Source organism: Salmo trutta, chromosome 12, assembly GCF_901001165.1.
Source record: "Salmo trutta chromosome 12, fSalTru1.1, whole genome shotgun sequence".
NCBI classification, from domain to species: Eukaryota; Metazoa; Chordata; class Actinopteri; order Salmoniformes; family Salmonidae; genus Salmo; species Salmo trutta.
The window spans coordinates 87,150,623-87,177,923 of NC_042968.1; the positions used below are offsets into that span (position 1 = coordinate 87,150,623).

The 27,301-nt window shown below is 43.0% G+C and overlaps 1 protein-coding gene across 2 annotated transcripts; it reads left to right on the forward strand.

Annotated features, from left to right (window-relative positions):
- On the forward strand, window positions 1-26,531 carry LOC115204591 (globoside alpha-1,3-N-acetylgalactosaminyltransferase 1-like). 2 transcript variants are annotated; one of them, XM_029770255.1, is made up of 11 exons: window positions 83-169; window positions 6,087-6,141; window positions 6,240-6,275; window positions 9,485-9,544; window positions 9,837-9,872; window positions 18,018-18,152; window positions 21,433-21,484; window positions 21,755-21,910; window positions 22,300-22,424; window positions 25,838-26,000; window positions 26,264-26,531. In XM_029770255.1, exons 1-11 carry the CDS (start codon window positions 160-162, stop codon window positions 26,462-26,464), a joined length of 1,029 nt encoding a protein of 342 aa, XP_029626115.1. In that variant the 5' UTR covers window positions 83-159; the 3' UTR covers window positions 26,465-26,531. The 2 variants fall into 2 exon arrangements, with proteins under 2 accessions (XP_029626114.1, XP_029626115.1); XM_029770254.1 differs by lacking the exons at window positions 6,087-6,141; window positions 6,240-6,275 and having other exon boundaries at window positions 1-169.
- Window positions 26,532-27,301: the final 770 nt, after the last annotated feature.

A 27,301-nucleotide genomic window follows, 5' to 3' on the forward strand; every position in this document is an offset into this window, starting at 1 on the left:
GCCCGAGGGGGACTGAACAAGTGCACACTTCGTTAGAGATGAAACGGTGGGAGCTCAATGGAAATATTTATTTGTATAAAGTGACAGTTATAGATAGCCGCTGTATATTTTTCTATAGAGTAAACTGGGACCACTTGATTCTCAGGAGCATCAGCAAAAATGATACAAAGTGAGTACAAATCAATTGAAAAATAAATACTTAATGTCCTTACATGTAGATATTACTCGCCCAGATCTGCAATGGCGAGTAAAATGGTCAGAGTGAGGTGTTCTCTCATTTGTGTCTGGAAGTAGCTAGCAACTGGCCAACTTTAGACAGTTAGCTTGGGTGCTTGACTGCCGTTGTGAAGTCAGAACTCTCGGATCAACCATACTCCTCGACCGGAGCGTCCAGTGCCCTCTGAACGCTCAGAGAGCAAAACGCTCTTAATTTACGAATGACCTAGAGTGCACTCTGACACACTGGAGGCAATTTACGAACGTACCCTTAGCTATGACCAGAGTTCTGCATTTGTAAATTGCCTCCAGTGTGTCAGAGTGCGCTCTGGGTTGTTCGTACATTCAGAGCTTTGTCAGATTGTCCCTTAGTAAATTCAGAGTGTTTCTGTGCTTCTACATCTGCATTGCTTGCTCTTTGGGGTTTGGGGCTGGGTTTCTGTATAAGCACTTTGTGACATCTGCTGATGTAACAAGGGCTTTATAAATACATTTGATTGCTTTGATTGGTTTCGCTCTCGGAGCGTCCAGAGCGCGGCTCTGGCGGAGGGGTAGCGTTGATCCGAGCGTTCTGGCCTCACAACCGCAGTCAAACACCCAGTCAAGGACAACGGCAGTCTAGCTACTTCCAGATACAAATGAGAGAACAAATTACTCTGACCATTTTACTGGCCCTAACATAGCTGGTTAGGCTGTTGTCATGTTATCCAGAGCGTTGGTGACTAACTGCTGCTGGCAACAATTGTATTCGCCTTTTTGCTGTTTACTGACACCGGCCTTATTCAACAGGTGAAGCGCGTTCAAACATTCATCAGTTATTCTGCGCAAATGACAGTGCTCTGAAATCGGAGTAGAAAGCCAGAGTGAATTTAGGAACGCGAATATACAGTGAGCTCCAAAAGTATTGGGACTGTAGCTAGGTTTCCATCCAATTGGTGACAGATTTGTATGCAAATATTCTAAAATCCGCTTAAAGAAAATAGGTGCATTTAACCACAGTGGTGTTTCCACCAAATGGAATTGTTGCAGATAAAGTCAGTGCATGACGACATAGTGCACACAAAATGTGACCAACTGGCTTGATCTTATGTAGCAAAATTTGAAATGGTGTTTTTAACATTGGATAAAAGTAAAGATTCAGAGCTAGAAAATGGTATATCATACACTACAGTTGAGGTACAATGGCAAAGTAATTCTACTTTGAAAATGGATAAACTTGTAACCACAGTTATGAGAAAATTGCCCTTGAATGTTTTGGTACTGGAGAGCTCTTCTTTGCCTACACCCATTCACCATCATTCACACCCTCTTAAGCCTTAGCACCACCCATCACATGTGAGGTCATGTGCTAAACAGAGTGAGCACAGTAGTGTACTGAACAACCAAAGATTTCATGACTAAAGGCTGGTTTATACTACATCTATCGACATGTCTGTAGACAGTTGTCGTAGTGACATCCTGAACATTCTATTGTCGTCCGACATCAAACTTGCCAATGTCGTTATGAAAAAGTATAAACACAAAAACGACAGGCTGCATGACATCAGCAGCCTGGTGGTCCAAAATATCATAACATCACAACATATCATAACACCAATAAGTCCATCTATTTCAAAATAAATTTGGTATATGTCAATCTAGTAAAACAGGCAACTAAAAGCAACTTTGTAAACAATGGTTTGGTTTGTTTCTAGCTTGATAGCAAGCTAGTTAACTTAATGTTAGCTATCTGGCTAGACAGTTCAAATAATGCCCATCATTTGTATTCATTATTACAGGAAAATAAATTCACAACAAGATCATTATTTACAAGTTAATGGTGAGTTAATTACAGAAAATAGCTTAGGTTTGTGAGTGTGATGAAATCAAAGCAAGGTTTTCTACTGGACAATTTTAGAACTTGGACACTGTCTTGTTGGCCTAATTTTATATCATAATTTGACTTTTGTGCAGGTCATGTTGATATTCACATTACCATCTCTGGTAAACACGCTATATATCAAATAAAATCAAAGTTTATTTGTCACATGGACAAGATACAGAAGGTGTAAACGGTACAGTGAAATTGTTGCATAGTGGAGTCTTTTTGTTTACACATCTAGCTGGCTAACAATGAACCATTATCCCAACTCATAACGTTACAACTCTGCAAGAATCTACACATAGCTATAACTAACCAACTAGGTTCAATGTTAGCTAGCTAGCTAACATTAGGCTATAACTATCAATGCAAATGGCTCTGAGATATGAATAATATTCTACACAGATAATGCCCATAACGGTTCAATGGCATCCAGCCAGCTAACAGTACACTTTTACTTGCAATGAAAATGACTTTCTAACAAAATTAGAAATGCATTATATCTGAAAATGTAGCTAGCTAGACTTTCCTACCTGTATACATGGATAAACACTTCTCCCTCTCTGTCACGGATGCCATGTTTGCCCTTAGTTTGAAGATGTCACTCGGAGACAGGTGTTTTTTGCAGTTCTTCGTGATATCTTTAAAAAAGCAGCGTTAGAAAGGATTAGATACACATGCAGAGCAGCTCACGTTATAGATAGAAGCATGGTACATGGCAGACCAATCCGAACTCATCCCTCGGCATGTCGAGCCCATCCATTATCTTAGCCAATCATGGCTAGCAGGAGGTTCCTGTATTTTTCAGTGGCTCAACCAACTAGGCTCGTAATTGAACTATTTTATTTGTATTTACAGATGGAATACAAGTTTGTTATTAATGCGCATTAAAGTTCACATGTTCCAGAAGGCATTTCTGGCCAAAAGATGCATTTTGATTTAAAACAAAATTACATTCAAATGCCTCTCATGTGAAGTGACATACGGTTAGTTTCCTGAATCGAGTCACACATGTACTTAAGCTTTTATGTACCAAATACAAATCTAAAGTTCAATGAGTTTCCATTATTTATAAACACATCAACATTAATTTGGATTCTACCATGTTTAAGGATAGTCCTGAATTAATCGTGAATAATTATGAGTGAGAAAGTTAGACACACAAATACACTACCTGACCAAATGTTTGTGGACACCTGCTCATTCAACATTTCATTCCAAAAATCATGGGCCTTACTATGGAGTCGGCCCCCCCTTTGCTGCTATAACAGCCTCCACTAAACTGGGAAGGCTATCCTCTAGATGTTGGAACATTTGTTGTGGGGACTTGCTTCCATTCAGCCAGAAGAGCGTTAGTGAGGTCTGGCACTGATGTTGGGCAATTAGGCTTGGCTCACAGACGGCGTTCCAATTCATCTCAAAGTTGTTTGATGGGGCTGAGGTCAGGGCTCTGAGCAGGCCAGTCAAGTTCTTCCACACTAATCTTGACAAAGCATTTCTATTTGGACCTCGCTTTGTGCACGGGGGCATTGTCATGGAAAGGGCCTTCCCTAAACTGTTGCCACAAAGTTTGAAGCACAGAAACTGTCTTGAATGTCATTGTATGCTGTAGCGTTAAGATTTCCCTCCACTGGAACTAAGGGGCCTAGCCCGAACCATGAAACACAGCCCCAGGCCGCTATTCCTGCTCCACCACACTTTACAGTTGGCACTATGCATTTGGCAAGTAGCGTTCTCCTGGCATCCACCAAACCCAGATTTGTCCGTCGGACTGGCAGATGGTGAAGCGTGATTCGTCACTCCAGAGAACGCATTTCCACTGCCCCAGAGTCCAATGGCAGTCCGACTGACTTTGACGTTTCTATTGGCCACAAAATAATCTGAAACTTTTGTGACTACATTAATACACATAAGAGAATTTTTCCCCAATACTTTTGGTCCCCTAAAATGGTGTGACTATGTACAAAAAGTGCTGTAATTTCTAAACGGTTGACCTGATATGGATGAAAATATCCTCAAACTAAAGCTGACAGTCAGCACTTTGTCCTCACTGTTTTATTTCAAGTGCTGGAGTAAAGAGCCCCCCCAAAAATGTGTCACTGTCCCAATGCTTTGAGCTCACTGTATACAGTGTTTTTGGAAAGTATTCAGAGCCCTTTACTTTTTCCACATTTTGTTACATTACAGCCTTATTCTAAAATATATTAAATAGTTTTTTCCCCTCATCAATCTACACACAATACCCCATGACGACAAAGTAAAAAAAGGTTTTAAGAAATGTTTGCAAATGTATTAAAACTAAAAAACTAAAATATTACATTTTTATAAGTATTCAGACCCTTTACTCAGTACTTTGTTGAAGTACCATTAGCAGCGATTACAGCCTCTAGTCTTGTTTGGTATGACGCTACAAGCTTGGCACACCTGTATTTAGGGTGTTTCTTCCATTCTTCTCTATATACAGTGAGGGGAAAAAGGTATTCCCTGATCCCCTGCTGATTTTGTACGTTTGCCCACTGACAAAGAAATGATCAGTCTATAATTTTAATGGTAGGTTTATTTGAACAGTGAGAGACAGAATAACAACAAAAAAAATCCAGAAAACGCATGTCAAAAATGTTATCAATTGATTTGCATTTATTATTTAACGTTTATTTAACTAGGCAAGTCAGTTAAGAACAAATTCTTATTTACAAGGACGGCCTACACCGGCCAAACTCAGGCAACGCTGGGCCTTTGGGACTCCCAATAACGACCGGTTGTGATACAGCCTGGATCATGTCCAATCAATTGAATTTAACCACAGGTGGACTCCAATCAAGTTGTAGAAACATCTCAAGGATGATCAATGGAAACAGGATGCACCTGAGCTCAATTTCGAGTCTTATAGCAAAGGGTCTGAATGCTTACGGAAATACAATTTCTAAAAACCTGTTTTCGCTTTGTCACTATGGGGTATTGTGTGTAAATTGATGAGAGAAAAAACCCCAGATTTAATCAATTTTAGAATAAGGCTGTAACGTAACAAAATGTGGAAAAAGTCCAGGGGTTTGAATACTTTCCGAATGCACTGTATATGGTTCTGGCTATATGAAACAGGTGTTCGACATGCCTTCACATGACCAAGCATTTAAGACCATCTTTTTCTACGCCTAACTGGTTCCGACGGCCCCAGGGGCATGCGTCGGTTAGGTGTTGAATGTTATAAGACAGGACAGCATGTTCAGGATGTTGCTTGTCTCAGGAAAATAATCAAAGTTAAAGTTTCTTGTTATTTTCATATTGAAATATGTGTAAAAATCTATATTCCCTGTGGTGAATCTGTAGATCTCGCTGTAAATGTAAAGTGAGGCCTTTTGGGCAGCACTCGGCTTCAGTATGCTATTAATTCAGAGAGTAACCAGGTTTCCATCCAACCTCTTTTATGTGAGTAAAGGCAGGCACAATGTAAACAGAAACATTTTCAGTAAACTTTCCTAATTTCGACAACCAAATATGCTAGAAAGCTGTTGTGGTCTATTCCGTGCCTGCACTCATTAAAAGCATTAAAATATTATGAAAATCCTGAACACCTAATAAGGCTATCAATCAATGTTGTTTTTGTTCTCCTGCTCTTGATTTAGGGAATCAAATATCTTCAAGTAATATTTTTGCAGGAATCTCCTTTGTTTTATAGATGTGTGGATACCCTAGTTCAATAAGACATTATACCATCTCATTGTTGAATAGTCATTTCTGATTGGCTTGAAGAGCATTCTAGTCAGCTGTACAACTGAATGTCTTCCACTTTAACCCAACTTTCAGTTACTGGCCCAACCTCCTACCCACCAGGCTACCTGGCTGTGTGTGTGTGTGTGTGTGTCTCTGTCTGTCTGTCTATCTGCATTACATTGTATTGCCTTATAATTACTATAAAATATAGTTACAGTACTTCTTATTTAGCAGAAATGACTTTTCCTTCATCTCATATTGTTGGTGGTTAATGACAGTTTTTTTTCTTCTTCTCCAGAACGTGAACACTTGCTACTTGCTTTAGTAATGGCTGGGGGAATGGTTCTCTGCTGGTAATGACATTTTAGAAGCTGTAGCCTACATTGGAACCTTTTTGAGTTTTTATTGTCATCACTATTGTTGTTTCATTTTTTTATTCTCCTCATCAAAGGCTTGTCTTCTCACGATGCGCATCTGTCTCTCTCAAGTAAGAAAACATGTATTACAATGCTGGGTGAAAGCTGTGGTGTAAGGTGTGGCTAATGCTGGGTGAATGCTGTGCTGTAAGGTGTGGCTAAAGCTAGGTGAAAGCTGTGCTGTAAGGTGTTGTTAAAGCTAGGTGAAAGCTGTGCTGTAAGGTGTTGTTAAAGCTGGGTGTAACGGCCGTCGAAGGGAGTAGACCAAGGCGCAGCGGGTTGAGTGCTCATTTTAACTTTTATTGAACACGTAAACAAAACAATAAACGAATGACAGCTTAACAGTTCCGTCAGGTACAAAACACTAGACTGAAAACAACCACCCACAAACATAGGACCTTCAGAGGCAACAAGAAACAGCTGCCTCCAATTGAAGGTCAAACAAAAACCCTAAACATAGAAATAGAAAAACTAGACATGGACATAGAAATATACTAACATAGAACATATACCAAAAACCCCGAAACACATAAAACAAAACACCCCCTGCCACGCCCTGACCAAACTACAATAACAAACAACCTCTTTTACTGGTCAGGACGTGACAGTGCCCCCCCCAAAGGTGCAGACCCTGGATGCACCTTACACAAGAAAATAAACACAAAAAATAAACCCCAAAACAAAAAATAATCCTAAACTAAAGGGAGGGAAGAGAGGGTGGCTACCATCACCGACGGCTCCCGTGCTACACCCCCCCTCCCCAATCCTCCTCCTATGGAGGTGGCTCAGGCTCTGGCCTTAGTCCCCAACCTAACCTGTCCACCCCCGCTGAAGACCTCGGGCTGAAGCGCGTCGCTTGGGAGCTCCGGACTGGAGGGCCGTCTCTGGGAGCTCCGAACTGTGGGCCATCTCTAGGCGGGGCATTGTCGCCGGACACTCTGGACGGGGCACTGTCGCTGGACACTCTGGACGGGGAATGCGCACTGGAAGCCTGATGCGTGGGGCTGGTACTGGAGGTACCAGACTGGAGACACGCACCCCAAGGCTAGTGCGAGGGGCAGGAGCAGGACGTACTGGACTGGGCTGACGCACTGGAAGCCTGGTGCGTGGTGCTGGCTTTGGAGGCGCCAGACTGGAAACACGCACCTCAGGGCTAGTGCGAGGAGCGGGAGCAGGACGAACTGGACTAGGCTGACGCACTGGAGGCCTGGAGCGCACAGCCTGCACAACCCTTCCTGGCTGAGTGCTCAATGTAGCCTGGCCACGCTGAGGAGCTTCCACCGATCGCACCGGCCTTTGAATGCTTCTTCTCACTACAGTGCGCATTTCCCCATAGCTCGGTGCTTTCTTGACTCGATGCTCCCCATAATAAGCACGAGGAGTTGGTTCAGGTCTATTGCCTGACTCTGCCCAACTCCCCGTGTGCCCCCCCCCCCCATTTTTATGGGGGGGCTGCCTCTCAGGCTCCCGTTGCTCCCGTAACTTGTCCTCCAATAATTGCCGTTCCTTCTGCCAGGTCCATCCTTCAGGCCGGTGCTCCAATCGCCGCTGCTTGGTCATCTTGTGGTGGGTGGTTCTGTAACAGCCGTCGAAGGGAGTAGACCAAGGCGCAGCGGGTTGAGTGCTCATTTTTAACTTTTATTGAACATGTAAACAAAACAATAAACAAACGACAGCTTAACAGTTCCGTCAGGTACAAAACACTAGACTGAAAACAACCACCCACAAACACAAGCTGAAAAACCTCTACTAAATAGGACCTTCAATCAGAGGCAACAAGAAACAGCTACCTCCAATTGAAGGTCAAACAAAAACCCTAAACATAGAAATAGAAAAACTAGACACGGACATAGAAATATACTAACATAGAACATATACCAAAACCCCCGAAACACATAAAACAAACACCCCCTGCCACGCCCTGACCAAACTACATTAACAAACAACCTATTTTACTGGTCAGGACGTGTCACTGGGTGAAAGCTGTTCTGTAAGGTGTGGCTACATTTTAGTCAAGGAGTGGAATAACTGCATAATGACAGCGCAGAGTGAACCGGCTAAACTGCAACTTAATGATTTTTTTTTACCCTGTAGATAGATTCGTCTATGCAGATTCCACTGTTTTGATAATGATAATGACAACACAAACAAAAAACATTGTTCTAATATTTATTTAGTGTTTTCATTTTATCATACACTCTTTTCCAGATTGCGTTACAGTAGTGAGTGCTTTCGTTTCCCCCCCTCTCGTGGAAATCAAACCCACAACCCACAAACCTGGTTGTGGCATTACAAGCGGTGTGCTCTACCAACTGAGTCACATAGGTGTAACCCAGATGGCACCCCTTTCTCTTAATTATTTATTTAGTTTCATATACAGCACTGATTTAACATAGTGGTGGTCCTGTGTTGCTTAGTTGGTAGAACATGGTGCTTGCAACGCCGAGTATCATGGGTTTGATTCCCGCTGGGCCACCATACAAAAAATAAATGCATGCATGATTGTTGTCGCTTTGGATAAAAGTGTCTGCTAAATGGCATATATATTATTTACATTTTAGTCATTTAGCAGACACTTTTATCCAAAGCGACAACAATCATGCATGCATTTATTTATTTTTTGTATGTCGCTCTGGATAAGAGCGTCTGCTAAATGGCATATATATTATTTACATTTTAGTCATTCAGCAGACGCTCTTATCCAGAGCGACTTACAGTAGTGAATGCATACATTTCATACATTTATTTCCATACTGGTCCCCCGTGGGAATCGAACCCACAACCCTGGTGTGGCAAACACCATGCTCTACCAACTGAGCCACACGGGACCATCCTGGTCTTATCCATTTACATGGATAAGACCAGGATTACTCAACTATGGACTGGAATACTCCACTCTGCCTCTAAGGTGTCTACTTAGACACCTTCTTCTGCTTAAACAGAATTATCTCTAATTTGTTACATTTGTTGTCATTTAGCAGACACTCTTATCCAGAGCAACTTACAGTAGTGAGCTCATACTCATCATTTTTAATACTGGTCCCGCGTGGGAATCAAATCCACAACCCTGGCGTTGCAAACACCATGCTCTACTACCTCTTTTCTTTTCTTTTCTTTTCTTTTCTGTCTGTCTGTCTGTCTGTCTGTCTGTCTGTCTGTCTGTCTGTCTGTCTGTCTGTCTGTCTGTCTGTCTGTCTGTCTGTCTGTCTGTCTGTCTGTCTGTCTGTCTGTCTGTCTGTCTGTCTGTCTGTCTGTCTGTCTGTCTGTCTGTCTGTCTCAGTGAGTATGTGGAGGGGTTAACATGGCGCCAGGTGAATCACCAGGTTGTGCTGAATCACAGGTGAGTGAGTATGTGTGGGTACTGACTGTACACACCTGCTGAACCTGCACCGTACTGCACTGCACTCTTTATACTATTAATACCTTTTCATTACTTCATCAACCAACCATAGCCTGGTCCCAGATCTGTTTGTGCAATCGTGCCACTCCTTTTCATCCCAAACATGACAAGATGTGGTATGATGGCACAAACAGACTGGTACCCCAAGCAAGTCTTAGCCTTCAACATTTTATTATTATCTCAGTGCCAGTCTATTTCTGCAAAAAGTAAACCTGCTCCCCGTGTTTTTCAGATTACAGGGCAAGCAAGCCACGCTTATGGAACCAGTGTAAGTGGCAGCACATGCAGACGACAGCATTACAATAGAACTTTATTCTATTGTTTGAATTCTAGATTATATTATAAACCGGGTGGTTCGAGCCCTGAATGCTGATTGGCTGAAAGCCACTGGTATAACAATTTAATTTAAATTTTACTGTTCTAAATACGTTGGTAATCAGTTTATAATAGCAATACGGCACCTCGTGGTTTGTGATGTATGGTAAATATACCACGGCTAAGGGCTGTTTCCAGGCACTACGCGTTGCATTGCGCTAAAGAACAGCCCTTAGCCGTGGTATATTGGCCATATACCACACCCACTTGTGCCTTATTGCTTAATTACTGTATACCATTATGGTAAATACTATGTAGTACATACTTGCTTTATAACATACTTCATAATGTCTTTTCATGAAGTTCTACCACTATTGGATGTTTATCTTGATGATTATGTTAAGTGACAGTGCAGCAATATCTAACAAGTATTATCTAACAATTTCACAACATATACCCAATACACACAAATTTAAGTGAAGGAATGGAATTAAGAATATATAAACATATGGACGAGCAATGTCAGAGCAGCATAGATACAGTAGAATAGTATAGAATACAGTATATACATATGAGATGAGTAAAGCAAGATATGTAAACATTATTAAAGTGACATTATTAAAGTGACTAGGGTTCCATTTATTAAAGTGGCCAATGATTTATAATATATATTTTTTCTTCTGAAGGCAAGGGTACACTAGCTTTCTTACATGCTAATATTGTTATCATTATGCCCACTCTAGGGCTTAAACAATTTAAGCTACAAACATGAAACCAACTTTTAAATGTGCAGATGGCCCCAACTTAGATTGCTTTAGAAAAATATTTGTGATTGCATTTATACTTTTTGTACTACAACAATATCTAACCCTCAAACTACCAACTTTTATTACATACATAGATTACGAACAGTGGTCATTTGTACCCAAAGAAGAAACAATTGGAAAAATCAACAATCAAAGCAAAATATCTACTTATTTCTCATGAAAATATCATTAGACTTGTAAATAATCTCTGAAATAAAAATGATCAAAACAAAAAGTATCAAAATGTGCAGCTTTTGCCAAACTACCATCCACATAAGTACTAAAAAGCAAATGTACTATAATTTGATTAGCTCCACCCATCTCTTTAAGGATTCACATGTTAGACCAGAGTGAATCAGGTAGAGTAGTAAACAACTAAAGATTTCAAGACGAAGTGGTGAACATAGTAACAAAAGTAGTAGTAAAATACACTATCTATTCCTGAAGCTATATCCTAATTTGACTTTTGTGCAGGTCATGTTGTTCTTCACATTACCTTCACATCTCAAATAAAATAAAAAGATTATTTGTCACATGCTCAGGATACAGAAGGTGTAAATGGTACAGTAAAATTGATACTTGCATAGTGGAGTCATTTGTTTAGACATGTAGATGGCCAGACAGCTAGCTAGCTAGCTAAACAATGAACCATAATAACAACAGATACCACCTTGCATGAATCTGCAGGTAGCTAAAGCTAAACAAATCAGTTTAGTGTTAGCTAGCTAGTTAACATTATTCTATAACTTGCAATGCAAATAACTTTCTGAGATACAAATAATAATACTGCACAGATCATACACGTAACGTTAGCTAGCAAGCCAGCCAGCCAGCCAGCCAGCTAACGTTAGCTAGCTAACAGTATGCTTAAACTTGCAATGAAAACAACTTTCTGACAAAATTTGAAATGTATAATATCTGAAAATGTTAACCGTGTACATGGATAAATGTGTGAGTGCAGTAGCAACACTTTTTCAGTTTTCATGACATCTTAAAAAAAAACTGGTAGAAAGGATTATCCACACATACTGAGCAGCTCATGTTATAGACAGAAGCATGCTACATGGCAGACCAATCCGAACTCATCCCTCGGCATGTCGAGCCCATCCATTATCTTAGCCAATCATGGCTAGCAGGAGGTTCCTGTATTTTTCAGTGGCTAAACCAACTAGGCTCGTAATTGAACAATTTTATTTGTATTTACAGATGGAATACAAGTTTGTTATTAAGGCACATGAAAGTTCACATGTTCCAGAAGGCATTCTGACAGAAAATGCTTCAACTGTGACGTGCAACATATGCCTAGCTTCTTGAAACGGGTCGCATATGTACATGTAGGTTTGGTTAGGTTATTGATTGAAGTAATATGTACTGTACATGTAGGTAGTCGGTGAAAAGCAGAGACTCCAGGTAGCCATTTAATTAACTGTTCAGCAGTCTCATGGCTTTGGGGAGAAGCTGTTCAGGAGCCTTTTGGTCCCAGACTTGGCACTCCGGTACCGCTTGCCGTGCGGTAGCAGAGAGAACAGACTGTGACTTGCGTGGATGGAGTCTTTGGCAATTTTTAGGTCCTTCCTCTGACACCGCCTGGTATAGAGGTCCTGGATGGCAGGAAGCTTGGCCCCAGTGACGTACTGGGCTGTACTCACTACCCTCTGTAGCGCCATGCGGTCAGATGCCGAGCAGTTGCCATTCTAAGCAGTGATGCAGCCAGTAGTCAGGGGGCCCATGCCAAATCTTGTCAGCCTCCTGAGGGGGAAGAGGCGTTGTTGTGCCCTCTTCACGACTGTGTTGTTGCGTTTGGACCATGATACGTCCTTAGTGATGTGAACACCGAGGAACTTGAAGCTCTCGACCGTCTCCACTACAGCCCCATCAATGTGAATGGGGGTGTGCTCGGCCCTCCATTCCTGTGGTCCACGATCAGCTCCTTTGTCTTGCTGACGTTGAGAGAGAGAGAGGTTGTCCTTGCACCACACAGCCAGGTCTCGCATCGTCGTCGGTGAATAGCCACCGTCGTGTCGTCAGCAAACTTAATGATGATGTTGGAGTCGTGTGCAGCCACGCAGGTGTGGGTTAACAGGGAGTACAGAAAGTGACTAAGCACGCACCCCTGAGGGGCCCCTGTGGTGAAGGTCAGCGTGGCGGATGTGTTGCTGTCTACCCTCACCACCTGGGGGCAGCCCGTCAATGTCCAGATTCCAGTTGCAGAGGGAGGTGTTCAGTCCCAGGTTCCTTAGCTTAGTGATGAGCTTGGAGGGCATTATGGTGTTGAAGGCTGAGCTGTAGTCAATTAACAGCATTCTCACGTAGGGGATCCTTTTGTCCAAGTGGGAAAGGGCAGTGTGGAGTGCAATCAAGATTGCGTCATCTGTGGATCTGTTGGGGCGGTATGCGAGCTGTAGTGGGTCTAGGGTGTCTGGGATGATGGTGTTGATGTGAGCCATGACCAGCCTTTTAAAGCATTTCATGGCTACAGATGCGAGTGCTACGGGCGATAGTCATTTAGATAGGTGTTCTTGGGCACAGGGACTATGGTGGTCTGCTTGAAATGTAGATGTTACAGACTGGATCAGGGAGAGGTTGAAAATGTCAGTGAAGAAATTTGCTAGCTGGTCAGCTCATGGTCTGAGTAGGAGTCCTGGTTATTCGTCTGACCCTGCGAGCTTGTGAATGTTAAAGTGTTTAAAGGTCTTACATCGGCTACGTAGAGTGTGATCACACAGTCGTCCGGAATATCTGGTGCTCTCATGCATGGTTCAGTGTTTTAAGCTACAAACACAAAACATTGAAATTTGCAGACTGACTCAAATTAGATTGCATAAACACAGCTTTGTCCTACCATTCATATACATTTAGATGGTAACCCTATTCGATGCATTGGGTGGAGCTATGTTTACATAAGGGTGATACATTTTTTTTTAAATCACAAAAGCTCTGAGGAAGACCTTGAGGCCGATATGTGAAGCTTATTAAAGAGCAGTGATACTATCAAGAGCAGTGATACTATCAAGAGCAGTGATACTATCAAGAGCAGTGATACTATCAAGAACAGTGATACTATCAAGAGCAGTGACACTATCAAGATCAGTGACACTATCAAGAGCAGTGATACTATCAAGAGCAGTGATACTATCAAGATCAGTGACACTATCAAGAGCAGTGATACTATCAAGAGCAGTGATACTATCAATAGCAGTGACACTATCAAGAGCAGTGATACTATCAATAGCAGTGACACTATCAAGAGCAGTGATACTATCAAGAGCAGTGTGCAGGTTTCTTATTTTTTCTCATATTTTTCAACTGTTACCATGGCACCAAAGATTCATCTTTGGTTATTAAACCTGCAGACAAGGGGGGTGCTGTCGTCGTTTTAGACTATGTAAAATACAAAGCAGAGATTCAGAGACATCTCAGTAATTAACATTTCTATAGAAAACTGAGTGTTGATCCCACAAAGTGATATATTCTCTAATCTGGACCTATTAAATAACCTTATCTCAAAACCTGAATATGAATACCTTTGCTGCAAATGTGCCACACGTCCATGCTTGTACATTTTGCCGAAATTACACAAATCTAAAATGATTACCTAAAATGAATACAAGGCAATTATCCAGGCAGGCCAGTGGTTGCAGGAATAGGCTCAATGCTAGAGCCATTGTCAAACTTTGTAGACTCTTTTATTAAAACTCATGTGCAAGCATTGCCATCATATGTAAAAGACTCTATAGACTTCATAAACAAGATCTCACCAATAACGGGTTTAGCAGAAGACTGTATTCTGGTCACATTAGATGTGGAGAGTCTATATACCAGCATTCCCCATAGAGGGGGCAGGCAGCACTAGCTCACTATTTGAGAGACAGAGATACTAACGAATATCCACCAACCCGACTTTTATTCTAGAGCTGGCTGAATATGTTTTGACGTATAACTATTTCAGGTCTGATAATGAATTCTATCTCCAAGCGAATGGAACATCGATGGGCTCCACATTCGCTCCGAGCTATGCTAACCGTTATGTGGGTCTTTTTGAAGAACGTTTTGTTAATAATGAAAACGAAATCAATTTTTGAATAAAGTGTTATCGATATATTGACGACATTTTGGAATATGGGGAGGAACGGAAAAGGAGCTGTCAGATTTTATGGCATTTCTCAATGACATTGACCCCAATCTAAAATTCACTATTGAATGTGACACTAAACGCGTTCATTACCTCGATATGTGGATTGAGAAATCAAATGGAACCCTGTTTACAACTCTGTATAGAAAAGAAACGGACAGAAATACTCTATTACAGGGGGACAGCTTCCATCCTGAGCCATTAAAAAGAGGACTTCCAAGAAGCCAGTTTTTCAGACTGCGCCGTATATGCCACTCCACAGAGGATTATCTAGAAAAAGCAGCGGAGATGCGCAATAGGTTTCCAAGAAGAGGTTATTCTCCACAATGTGTGGATGAAGCTCTTAATTTGTCATTGGGGAAAACACGAGATGAACTGATACAAAAAAGACCGACTAGAGCTAAAGAACACTGAAATGTTCACAAACACATATACTTTGAACTCGTGCAAAGTGGGAGATGCTGTCAAGAAACACTGGCATGTTTTATCATCGGACCCAGTTTTGCCTGCTGAATTTCAGAATCCACCACTTATTGTATATAGGAGGGGTCGCAATTTACGCGATAAATTGGTCCATGCCAACTGCCAGCCAGAAAAGAAAATCAGCCAGGCTCTTTTACACCCTCTACCAAATGGTAGCTATAAATGCAGAGGTTGTGCATAGTGCAATAATATGATGAAGTGTGAATGTTTCTGCCACCCACATACAGGAAAACGGTTCCAAATAAATGACATTATTACATGCTCCCCCACCCATTTTATCTACATTATTAAATGTCCATGTGGGCTGTGCTATGGAGGTAAAACCTCTCGTTCTCTCAAACAGATAATCAGTAAACATAAAAATGTAATTTGGAGAAACGACAGGGATTATTGAAGTCGGATGGGGCCACAGTGTCTTCTGATCCCTCCTGTCTCAGCCTCCAGTATTTATGCTGCAGTAGTTTATGTGTCGGGGGGCTAGGGTCAGTCTGTTACATCTGGAGTATTCTCTTGTCTTATCCGGTGTCCTGTGTGAATGTAAATATGCTCTCTCTAATTCTCTCTTTCTTTCTTTCTTTCTTTCTCTCGGAGGACCTGAGCCCTAGGACTACCTGGCATGATGACTCCTTGCTGTCCCCAGTCCACCTGGCCATGCTGCTGCTCCAGTTTCAACTGTTCTGCCTGCGGCTACGGAACCCTGACCTGTTCACCGGACGTGCTTGTTGCACCCTCGACAATTACTATGATTATTATTATTTGACCATGCTGGTCATTTACGAACATTTTAACATCTTGACTATGTTCTGTTATAATATCCACCCGGCACAGCCAGAAGAGGACTGGCCACCCCTCATAGCCTGGTTCCTCTCTAGGTTTCTTCCTAGGTTTTTGGCCTTTCTCAGGAGTTTTTCCTAGGGAGTTTTTCCCAGCCACCGTGCTTCTTTCACATGCATTGCTTGCTGTTTGGGGTTTTAGGCTGGGTTTCTGTACAGCACTTTGAGATTTCAGCTGATGTACGAAGGGCTATATAAATAAATTTGATTTGATTTGATTTTGATTTGATTATCCAGTCGCAGTACATTTTAATGACCTAAAACATGACATTTCTACCTTTTTTAGATGTGATTTTGTGGCATAGTGAAAGTTAAGATATCAGACAGGGGAGGTGATATTAATAATACTCTGAGCAAAAGAGAATGTTCTTGGATTTTCACCCTCCAGACATTATTTCCTAAAGTTCTGTCACGACTTCTGCCGAAGTTGGTTCCTCTCCTTGTTCAGACGGTGTTCGGCGGTCAAAGTCGCCGACCTTCTAGCCATCGCTGATCGTCTTTTCATTTTCCTTTGGTTTTGTCTTGTCTTGTATCACACCTGGTTCCAATCCCATTCATTACATGTTGTGTATTTAACCCTCTGTTCTCCCTCATAGTCCTTGTCGGTGATTGTTTGTTTGTAAGCTTTGTGCAAGATATGTTCTGGTGTGCGACGGGTTTAGTACCCACTTGTATTATTTTGTATATTTTGGTTTTCGGAGTTTTCAAGCACTGATTAAACTGCTCCGTTCTATACCAAGTTCGATCTCCTGCGCCTGACTTCCCTGCCAACAGCACGCACCCTTACAAGGTCTTAATGATGAAATGCCTATGTATGTTATGTTGGAAATTTGAACATGAATTTTGCCCCCATTTCAGATTACTCTGACGTTTTTCTTGCGCTGTACCCAATGATTTATGAAAACTTGCTTGGTACTGTAGGTCGATGTCTTCATTGTGGTTTTACAGACGTGTTTAACACGTTTTATGTACACACTTAATTAGAATATTTATGAAATGCATATTGTTATATTTATTTGGTAGCACTTATTTGATTTCCTTCGACTCCAAACCCATTCGATGGATGTGGGTGGGGCTAGGTCTACATAAGGGTGCTAATTTGAAAAACTCACAAAAGCTCTGAGGAAGGCCGTCAGGCCGATACGTAAAGCTTATTAAAGAGCAGTGATACTATCAAGAGCAGTGTGCAGGTTCCTTCTTTTTGCTCATTTTATTCAACTGTTACCATGGACCTGCAAAAATGTACATAGATTCGAATGAGAACTATAGGAATACAGTGGTAGCTATTCGAAATGGTCCTGCTCCTTGGCCATTTAAGCTACAAGACCAACTTTAAAAACATCCAGGCTATCCTGAAGTCAAATTCGTTGAAACCTTTTATAAACTTTAAACAATGTTAATTTGCATAAATTATCATATAATTTCATGGATTCAATGCCAAACATAACACAGTAGTAGACACTTTTAATGCTACTGCTACCATTCCAGCTACATAACAATGTTATAAATGTGCATAAATTAGTATTTAATAACCACCGTCAATAACTGTACCTCTTGAACTGGGACGCTAGACACCAAAACAACATTCACGTGTTCAGGCTATCCTATCAACCAACAAATCAATCAATTAATGTTTTCATTTACCTACTTTTTCAACTATAACCAGTCACTAAAATTTCTACTGCAGTTACTACCACTACTATAACTTACTGCAAAACCATAAATACTTTAAAACAAGCTAGTAAGCACACACAGTTTCTTCAGGAAACGTAATTTTCAAATTATTATTACTGTTGTTTTTGCTATTATTATTATTATTTATTATTATTATTATTACTATTCAGGAGGACTGACGTGCTGACTGTAACCCCATGGCTGGCTCCTATAGTCTGGGAGGGGACCTTTGACCCCCTGGTCATAGACGAGGCCTTCAGGACCCACAACCTCACCATCGCTACCACTGTGTTTGCTGTAGGGAAGTAAGTCACAGATTCCATGTGTAGAAACCTGTTGCCAAGGCAATGGTTACATCACTTCCTATTTGTGTATGTATCACCTACAAGAAATGTCAAGACTGCTGCCACTAACACAAGCATGCACCTATTCACATACATTCACCTCAAACCTATCCACATGCATTCACCTCACACCTATCCACATGCATTCACCACCACCTATCCACATGCATTCACCACCACCTATCCACATGCATTCACCTCACACCTATCCACATGCAAGCTGTCATTTTTATGTTTGATTTAAAAAAAATGTAACCTTTATTTAACTAGGCAAGTCAGTTAAGAACAAATTCTTATTTACAATGATGGCCTACCACGGCCAAACCCTAACCCGGACGACACTGAGCCAATTGTGCGCCGCCCTATGGGACTCCCAATCATGGCCAGTTGTGATACAGCCTGGAATTGAACCAGGGTCTGTAGTGACGCCTCTAGCACTGAGATGCAGTGCCTTTGACGCACAGTCCGGTGCGAGTGTTCCCAGCCCCTCGCAAGTGCCGTGCTAGAGTGGGCATCCAGCCTGGAAGGAGGATGCCTGCACAGCGCATCTGGCCACCAGTGCGCCTCCTCGGCCCAGGCTACCCTACACCTGCTCTACGCACGGCAACCATCAGGCCTCTGCACAGCCCAGTTCGCCCTGTGCCAGCACTCCACTCGTGCAGGCCTGCTATTACTATCCAGCCAGGACGGGTTGTGCAGGAGGTGCGCTCCAGACCTCCAGTAAGCCCGGTGTATCCAGTTCCTGCTCCTGGTACTGGCCCTGAGGTGCGTGTCTCTAGGCTGGTGCCTCTAAAGTCAGCACCACGCACCAGGCCTCCAGTGCGTCAGCCCAGTTTAGTACGTCCTGTTCCCGCTCCTCGCACTAGCCTTGTGGTGCGTGTCACCAGTCTGGTACCTCCACTACCAGCCCCACGCACCAGGCCTCCAGTGCGTCAGCCCAGTCCAGCTCGTCCTGTTCCTGCTCCTCGCACTAGCCCTGTGGTGCGTGTCCTTAGTCTGGCACGTCCTAAGCCAGTCCCACGCATCAGGCCTTCAGTGCGCAGTCCCCGTCCAGAGCTTCCGACGACAGTGCCTCGTCCAGAGCTTCCGGCGACAGTGCCCCAACCAGAGTGTCCGGCGACAGTGCCCCAACCAGAGTGTCCGGCGACAGTGCCCCAACCAGAGTGTCCGGCGACAGTGCCCCAACCAGAGTGTCCGGCGACAGTGCCCCAACCAGAGTGTCCGGCGACAGTGCCCCAACCAGAGTGTCCGGCGCCAGTGCCCCAACCAGAGTGTCCGGCGACAGTGCCCCAACCAGAGTGTCCGGCGACAGTGCCCCAACCAGAGTGTCCGGCGACAGTGCCCCAACCAGAGTGTCCGGCGACAGTGCCCCAACCAGAGTGTCCGGCGACAGTGCCCCAACCAGAGTGTCCGGCGACAGTGCCCCAACCAGAGTGCACAAGAGTGTCCGGCGACAGTGCCCCACCAGGTGTCCGGCGACAGTGCCCAACCAGAGTGTCCGGCGACAGTGCCCCAACCAGAGTGTCCCGGCGGACAGTGCCCCAAACCCGAGTGTCCGGCGACGTGCCCCAAACAGAGTTTCCGGCGACAGTGACCCACCCAGAGTGTAGGAGACAGTGCCCCAACAGAGTGCCCGCGAAGGCCGAGAGAGAGACGGCCCACAGTCCGGAGCCGAGAGAGAGAGACGGCCCACAGTCCGGAGCCGAGAGAGAGAGACGGCCCACAGTCCTGGAGCCGAGAGAGAGAGACGGGCCACAGTCCGGAGCCGAGAGAGAGAGGACGGGCCCACAGTCCGGAGCCGAGAGAGAGAGAGACGGCCCACAGTCCGGAGCCGAAGGAGAGAGACGGCCCACAGTCCCGGAGCCGAGAGAGAGAGACGCACAGTCCGGAGCCGAGAGAGAGAGACGGCCCACAGTCCGGAGCCGAGAGAGAGAGACGGCCCACAGTCCGGAGCCGAGAGAGAGAGACGGCCCACAGTCCGGAGCCGAGAGAGAGAGACGGCCCACAGTCCGGAGCCGAGAGAGAGAGACGGCCCACAGTCCGGAGCCGAGAGAGAGAGACGGCCCACAGTCCGGAGCCGAGAGAGAGAGACGGCCCACAGTCCGGAGCCGAGAGAGAGAGACGGCCCACAGTCCGGAGCCGAGAGAGAGAGACGGCCCACAGTCCGGAGCCGAGAGAGAGACGGCCCACAGTCCGGAGCCGAGAGAGACGGCCCACAGTCCGGAATCGGCGCAGTGAGAGTCGCCCTACAGTCCAGAATCGGTGCAGCCAGCGACGCGCTTCAGCCCGAGGTCTACAGCGATGTGCTTCAGCCAGAGGTATTCAGCGGGGGTGGACAGGTTAGGTGGGGGACTAAGGCCAGAGCCTGAGCCACCTCCACAGTAGGAGGATTGGGGAGGGGGGGTGTAGCACGGGAACCGTCGGTGACGGTAGCCACCCTCCCTTCCCTCCCTTTAGTTTGGGTTTATTTTTTATTTGGGGTTTATTTTTGTGTTTTGTGTCTATGCATCCGGGGTCTGCACCTTTGGGGGGGGGGGGGGGGTACTGTCACGTCCTGACCAGTATAAGGGGTTATTTGTTATTGTAGTTTGGTCAGGACGTGGCAGGGGGTATTTGTTTAGAGTGTTTCAGGGTTTGTTGGGCTATGTGTGTATGTAGAGGGGTGTTTGTTTAGAGTGTTCCGGTGTTTTTGGTTATGTTCAATGTTAGTATATTTCTATGTTCTGGTGTAGTCTTTTTAGTTCTATGTTTAGGGTTATTGGTTTGACCTTCAATTGGAGGCAGCTGTTCTTTGTTGCCTCTGATTGAAGGTCCTATATAGAGGGGTGTTTTTGTAATGGGTTTTGTGGGAAGTTGTTTTTGCATAGCTGTATGTGTGTAGCCTGCAATACTGTGCGTTCGTTCGTTTTCTTGTTTTCTTGTTTCGTGTCTCAATAAAAGTTAATATGAGCACTCAACCCGCTGCACCTTGGTCCACTATATACGACGACCGTTACAGACGATGCGCCACTCGGGAGTCATCAAGGCAAAGGGTGGCTACTTTGAAGAATCTCAAATATAAAATATGTTTAACTCTTTTTTGGTTACTACATGATTACACGTGTTTTTCATAGTTTGGATGTCTTCATTATTATTCTACAATGTTGAAAACATTAAAAATAAAGAAAAACCATTGAATGAGTAGGTGTCCAAACCTTTGACTGGTTCTGTATATGTTTTTCATCTCTATTCTTCCTTACAGATACACTCGTTTTCTCCGTGACTTCTTAGAGTCAGCTGAGAAGCACTTCATGGTGAGAATCCAGAACTATCTATCAAATGGATTGACTGTTATTGTATAAAGAAGGTTCTGGGATGATGAGGGAATAATAATAATGATAATAATTCAAATAAATGCCATTTAGCATTCTGGATCCATATTTATAAAGAGTACTGTAGGAGTGATTATTTAGGATTAAATTAAATGTAATTATATTTTAAATTAATTAAATGTAACTCAATTTGTTACAAATTCCATCAAATTCAAATAGTTTTTAATTAAATGTAATTCCATGTGATTCCAGGTGGGGCTGGATGTGCACTACTACGTGTTCACCGACCTGCCCGGCGATGTGCCTAGCAACGTGACTCTTGGTGTCGGCAGGCTGCTCAGCATCGTGAAGGTGATGAAGTTCGACCGCTGGCAGGAGATATCCCTCCGCCGCATGGAGCTCATCCAGGTCACACTTTATTCATATTATTATTACATTGAGTTATTTCGTTTATTATTAATAATAACTATTCATATTATTATGAGTTTGTTAGTAGAAGTAGAAGTAGCAGTAGTAGTTCCCTATAGATGATCTACAGATGACCCAACTATCAACAAAATATCAAGTGTTGATAATAGGCAACAGCTTTGTAGAGTTACAGTTAAGAGGATATGCCTACTAGTGCATACTAGTTATTTTAAATGTTGTTGACAGTAGATTGTATGGACTGTGTATTTATCATTTTAACCCTGCCTGCAAACCAGATTTACATCTGAGGACAATCAACTTTGATTGATTGATTTGTTTGATTGATTGAAGTTCTACTGAACATCCACCAACCATCTATTTGTGAGCAGACTGCCATTGAGGATCACATCCACCGGGAGGCGCACTACATCTTCTGCCTGGATGTAGACATGAGGTTCCATGGCCGTGTGGGGTCCGAGGCGCTGGGGAGACTGGTGGCCGCCATCCACCCCTGGTAATGCTTACTTAAAGGGCCAGTCAAAAATGGTACAACCAAAAATCTGTATTTTTTTATGTAAATGGTATGCTAAAGAAGGACACCTTTTTTGTGATTTCACTTGTTTTTGATAAACGTACCCCAAACAACGAATCACTTCCTCATCCTCGTTGTGCAGTATGAGGGCCCTGAAAAAACATGAACAAAGACTTGAAAAACATCCAAATATATCATTTTAGAAACGTCAAAGCTCTCAGTATATTGATGCAGGTCTTTAGATGTTGTTCACATGAAATTTTGTCATTACGAACTTTATCCGCAATGTTATATTCCATTTTGTCGATCCCACCTCTCCATCCATTCTACAGGTAAATGCCAAAATAAAGGAAACATTTGAGTAAATGAGGGATACAAAGTGTATTGAAAGCAGGTGTTTCCACACAGGAAGTTCCAGACACTTGTAGACTCTGTGCCTTGGCGCCTTGTAGTTGTTCTGGCTTTTCGTGATGGCCCTATTAGGACACTATGTTGGTGTGTCCTTTATTTTGGCAGTTACCTGAAGCAGCAGGCTACACAGGAAATGGAACAGCTGGATAGAGGAAACAGCTTGAGTCGCACAGAAGCGAATGTAACGTTGTGGATAAAGTTTGGAATGACACAATGTCATGTGTACAACATCTAAGATCTGCATGACTACTTGGTACTGTCCATATGTAGCTTGTTTTTTGTTCCAGGTTCAGGAATGTCTGAATAATTGCAATATTTACTTGGAGCTAACCCTGCATATAGCACTGCTGGGGGATTTGAAAAGTCATAGTCATTCGATCAATAATATAATAATTCTCTTAGCAAAAAAACAATTTACAATCTTCAAAAATTATGAGAGTATAAAGGTTAAGAACTTTTGTGAAACGACACAGCACAGTTGAAAAATATATACGGCAAATATAAATTAAAACTGGATGGTCTTCAGAGATAGATGGGAGGGGTTGAGGGTAGATGACGGATTGGACTAAAAACAAACAAAAGATAACTAAAGGTAAAATATACTCTGTGTCATAGTCGTGTTTGTAGGTGGCAGGGAAGTCAGGCGCAGGAGAAACCAACTTGGTTAAACTGGAGTATTTTAATTAACTAAAAAACAAACTCCAAAACCAAAGTACACACATAACATGGGTAAAAATAACCCGTCGCACACCGATACAAAATACACGCGTACATAACTCACAAACAATCACCGACAAGGACATGAGGGTAAACAGAGAGAATCTTGTTTCTCATGGTCTGAGAATCCTTTTGGGTGCCTTTTGGCAAACTCCAAGTGGGCTGTCATGTTCCTTTTACTGAGGAGTGACTTCCGTCTCGCCACTCTACCATGAAGGCCTAATTGGTGGAGTGCTGCAAAGACGGATATCCTTCTGGAAGGTTCTCCCATCTCCACAGAGGAACTCTGGAGCTCTGTTGGGTTCTTGGACACCTCCCTGACCAATGCCCTTCTCCCCCAATTACTCAGTTTGGCCAGGCAGCCAGCTCTAGGAAGAGTCTTGGTGGTTCTAACCTCTTCCATTTAAAATGATGGAGGCCACTGTGTTCTTGGGGACCTTCAATGCTCCAGATCTTTGCCTCGACACAATCCTATCTCGGAGCTCTATGGACATTTCCTTCGAACTCATAGCTTGGTTTTTACTCTGACATGCACTGTCAACTGTGGGACATAAATATAGACAGGTGTGTGCCTTTTCAAATCATGTCCAATCAATTGAATTCACCACAAGTGGACTCCCACAGAGTTGTAGAAACATCTCAAGGATGATCAATGGAAATAGGATGCACCTGAGCAAAATGTTGAGTCTCATATAGCAAAGGGTCTGAATACTTATGTAAATGTGGTATTTATGTTTTTATTTGTAATAAATTTGCAAACATTGCAAAAAAAAACTGTTTTTGCTTGGTAATTGTGGGGTATTGTGTGTAGATTGGTGAGCATAGTTATTTTTATTCAATTTTGAATAAGGCTGTAACGCAAGAAAATGTGGAAAAAGTCAAGGGGTCTGAATACTTTCCGAAAGCACTGTATATATTTACAAAAAAAATATGGATTGGAAATTATATAGACAATTACATTGATGGAAGCTACAAACTATCTGCAATATCAAAGCTGATCTACACCCTCAAAAAATAAAAAAATACCTGCATGACTCAATTTCATGTGTACAACATCTAAAGACCTGCATCAATATACTGAGAGCTTTGCCGTTTCTAAAATGACTTATTTGGATGGGTTTTGAGCCTTCGTTGATGTTTTATCAGCGCCCCCATACTGCATAACGAGGATGAGGAAGTGATTCGTTGTTTAGGGTAAGTTTATCAAAAACAAGTGAAATCACAAAAATGTGCTTCTAAAAAATACCTTCTCCTTTAACTTGAAAGTTTTTGCAAAATATACATTTCTGCTAAAATATTGTAGACATATCCAAAAGTAACTGTTTTTCATAAACAATAACTAGTAATTTGTATAATTCTGCATAGTTCCAGGAAGGTCTGGAACTCAACGTTCTGGTAAACATAATTATAAATTGCTCACTTTTAAGGACACAAGCTCAAGTACATAGTTCAAAATGATTAAATATAAAAAAAATCATATGGTTTGTTTTCCCTATTTAACAACAGTGGAAGATGATTGAAAGGCTTTATAAATATAGTAACAATCAAATTATAAATGACTTACTATAAGATTTCACCTTTCTTTTAACGGTAAAATTATTATGATTGTATTTAGTGACAGTACAAATTTGGCCCCATTTCATATAACTGACGACAGATCATTTTCTACCAAGAGTCCTCTGAGTGACAAAGAGACACCATTCGAATGTCTGCAGACTCGTTTAAACTTAAGCTTTACTTACAAAGGGATTTGGTCCCTATGTGACCACGAGAAAGTGGTCGTGTTTCAATTCTACGAAATGATTTAGTATTTTTTCCATGTTAAAAGAACTCTAAATCCAGCTGAGAATATCACAGTGAGATAAAACCGTATTTGCTGAATTCAGTAGACTGTCGGCCTTTAATATACCGTCTCCCAGGCTGGGCTCATCGCTCAGAGGCAGATGAAATCGATTCTTTGTCTGGATAGGCCAGAAACTGTGACATGGAGTATCAACATGATTTTCCATCTGTTGCTACTCTACAGATAGTTTATCCATCTGTTGATAAGCAACTGCTTGCTAACGTTACGGTTAGGTTTAGAATAAGGCTAAGGGTTGAGGTGAGGCTAAGGGCTAAGTTCAGGGTTAGGGCTAGGGTTAGTAGATAGTTAGTTAGTTGAAATGTTACTGATAGTACATTCGTAGGTGCTCTACAGACTATCCAAATAAAGTTTTACCGTGACCTTAGTAAGGGTATGTTCCTGGTTAAATAAAATTGTCTTGCAGGTTCTACATGTACCCCCGGAGCCAGTACCCCTACGAGCGGCGGACTGTCTCCACAGCCTCTGTACCCGAGGACCAGGGAGACTTCTACTACCAGGCCAACATATTCGGAGGAGCGCTGGAGGATGTTCACAGGCTGACCAAGACGTGCAGGGAGCACCTGGAGGTAGGCACTCACCCACGCATGCATGCAAGCACTCACGTACTCAGGCAGGCAAACGCTCACTCACTTACTTACTCACTCTCTCAACCCCCCCCTTCCTCTCGCCACTCTTCCCCTTCCTCCCTCTACCTCCCCTCTTCTCTCCCTCGCTCTTCCCCCTTCTCCCCACCCTCTCCCCTTATCTCCACCCCCCTCTCCCTCTTCCGCCTCCTCTCCACCCCCCCCCTCTCTCCCTCCCCCCTCTCTTCCCCACCCCCTCCCTTTAGGTGGATAAGTCTGTGGGTGTGGAGGCTGTGTGGCAGGAGGAGAGTCACCTGAACTGGTACCTGGTGAAGAATAAGCCCACCAAGCTGCTGTCACCTGAATATGTGTGGGACGACGCTAGAGGAGGGAAAGCCAAGGAGATTAAACTGGTCCGCTTCTCCTCTGTCATCAAGAACAAGGCAGAGGTCAGGGAGAACACATGAGAGGAGAAGAGAATGTTGCTGGAATGGATAGCAGAAATGTTTTACGAGCTCCTGATAAAAAAAAAAACACACACAAACCAGCAGAATTTAACACTGATCTTAACTTTTTGTTTTATATAATGTTTCCGCTATCGTTTCCTATGACCGAAAAGATGTCTGGATGTCCTTTGGGTGGTGGACCATTCTTGATACACACAGGAAACACCCAACAGAGGTGCAGTTGTTCACACACTCAAACCGGTGCGGCTGGAACCTTCTACCATACCTCGTTCAAAGACATACATAATCCATGTTTCAATTGTCTCAAGACTTGAAAATCCTTCTTTAACCTATCTCCTCTCCTTCATCTACACTGATTGTAGTGGATTTAACAAGTGACATCAATAAGGGACTATGGCTTTCACCTGGATTCACCTGGTCAGTCTATGTCATGAAAAGAGCAGGTGTTCCTAATGTTTTGTTTAATCAGTGTATAGCTGGTTCTTCTTTGCATCGGCAGGACAGAAAGGTTGCGTCAGGGAAGCTCAGGGGAAGGGTTGTGTGTGTCTTTGTTAACAACAGCTGGTCTGCCATCTCTAATATTAAGGAAGTCTCAAGGTTCTGCTCGCCTTAGTTAGAATACCTCATGATAAGCTGTAGACCGTACTATTAAACTCTCTTCCATCAATTTCTTTCGTAGCTGTCTTATTTACCACCACAAACTGATGCTGTGACACTAAGGCCGCACTCAATGAGCTGTAAAGGGCCGTAAAGCAAACAAGAAAATGCTCATCCAGAACGGCACTCTTAGTGACCGGTGATTTTAATGCAGAGAAACTGAAATCATTTTTTACCTCA

Excerpts from the sequence above, each read along its gene's own strand:
- LOC115204591 (XM_029770254.1), top strand. The coding sequence starts at position 39 with ATGAAACGGTGGGAGCTCAATGGAAATATTTATTTGTATAAAGTGACA. Across the intron at positions 9,873-18,017 it reads GCCACGCTTATGGAACCAGT|GAGGACTGACGTGCTGACTG; the intron begins GTAAGTGGCAGC and ends ATTACTATTCAG. Across the intron at positions 21,911-22,299 it reads GCCGCATGGAGCTCATCCAG|ACTGCCATTGAGGATCACAT; the intron begins GTCACACTTTAT and ends ATTTGTGAGCAG.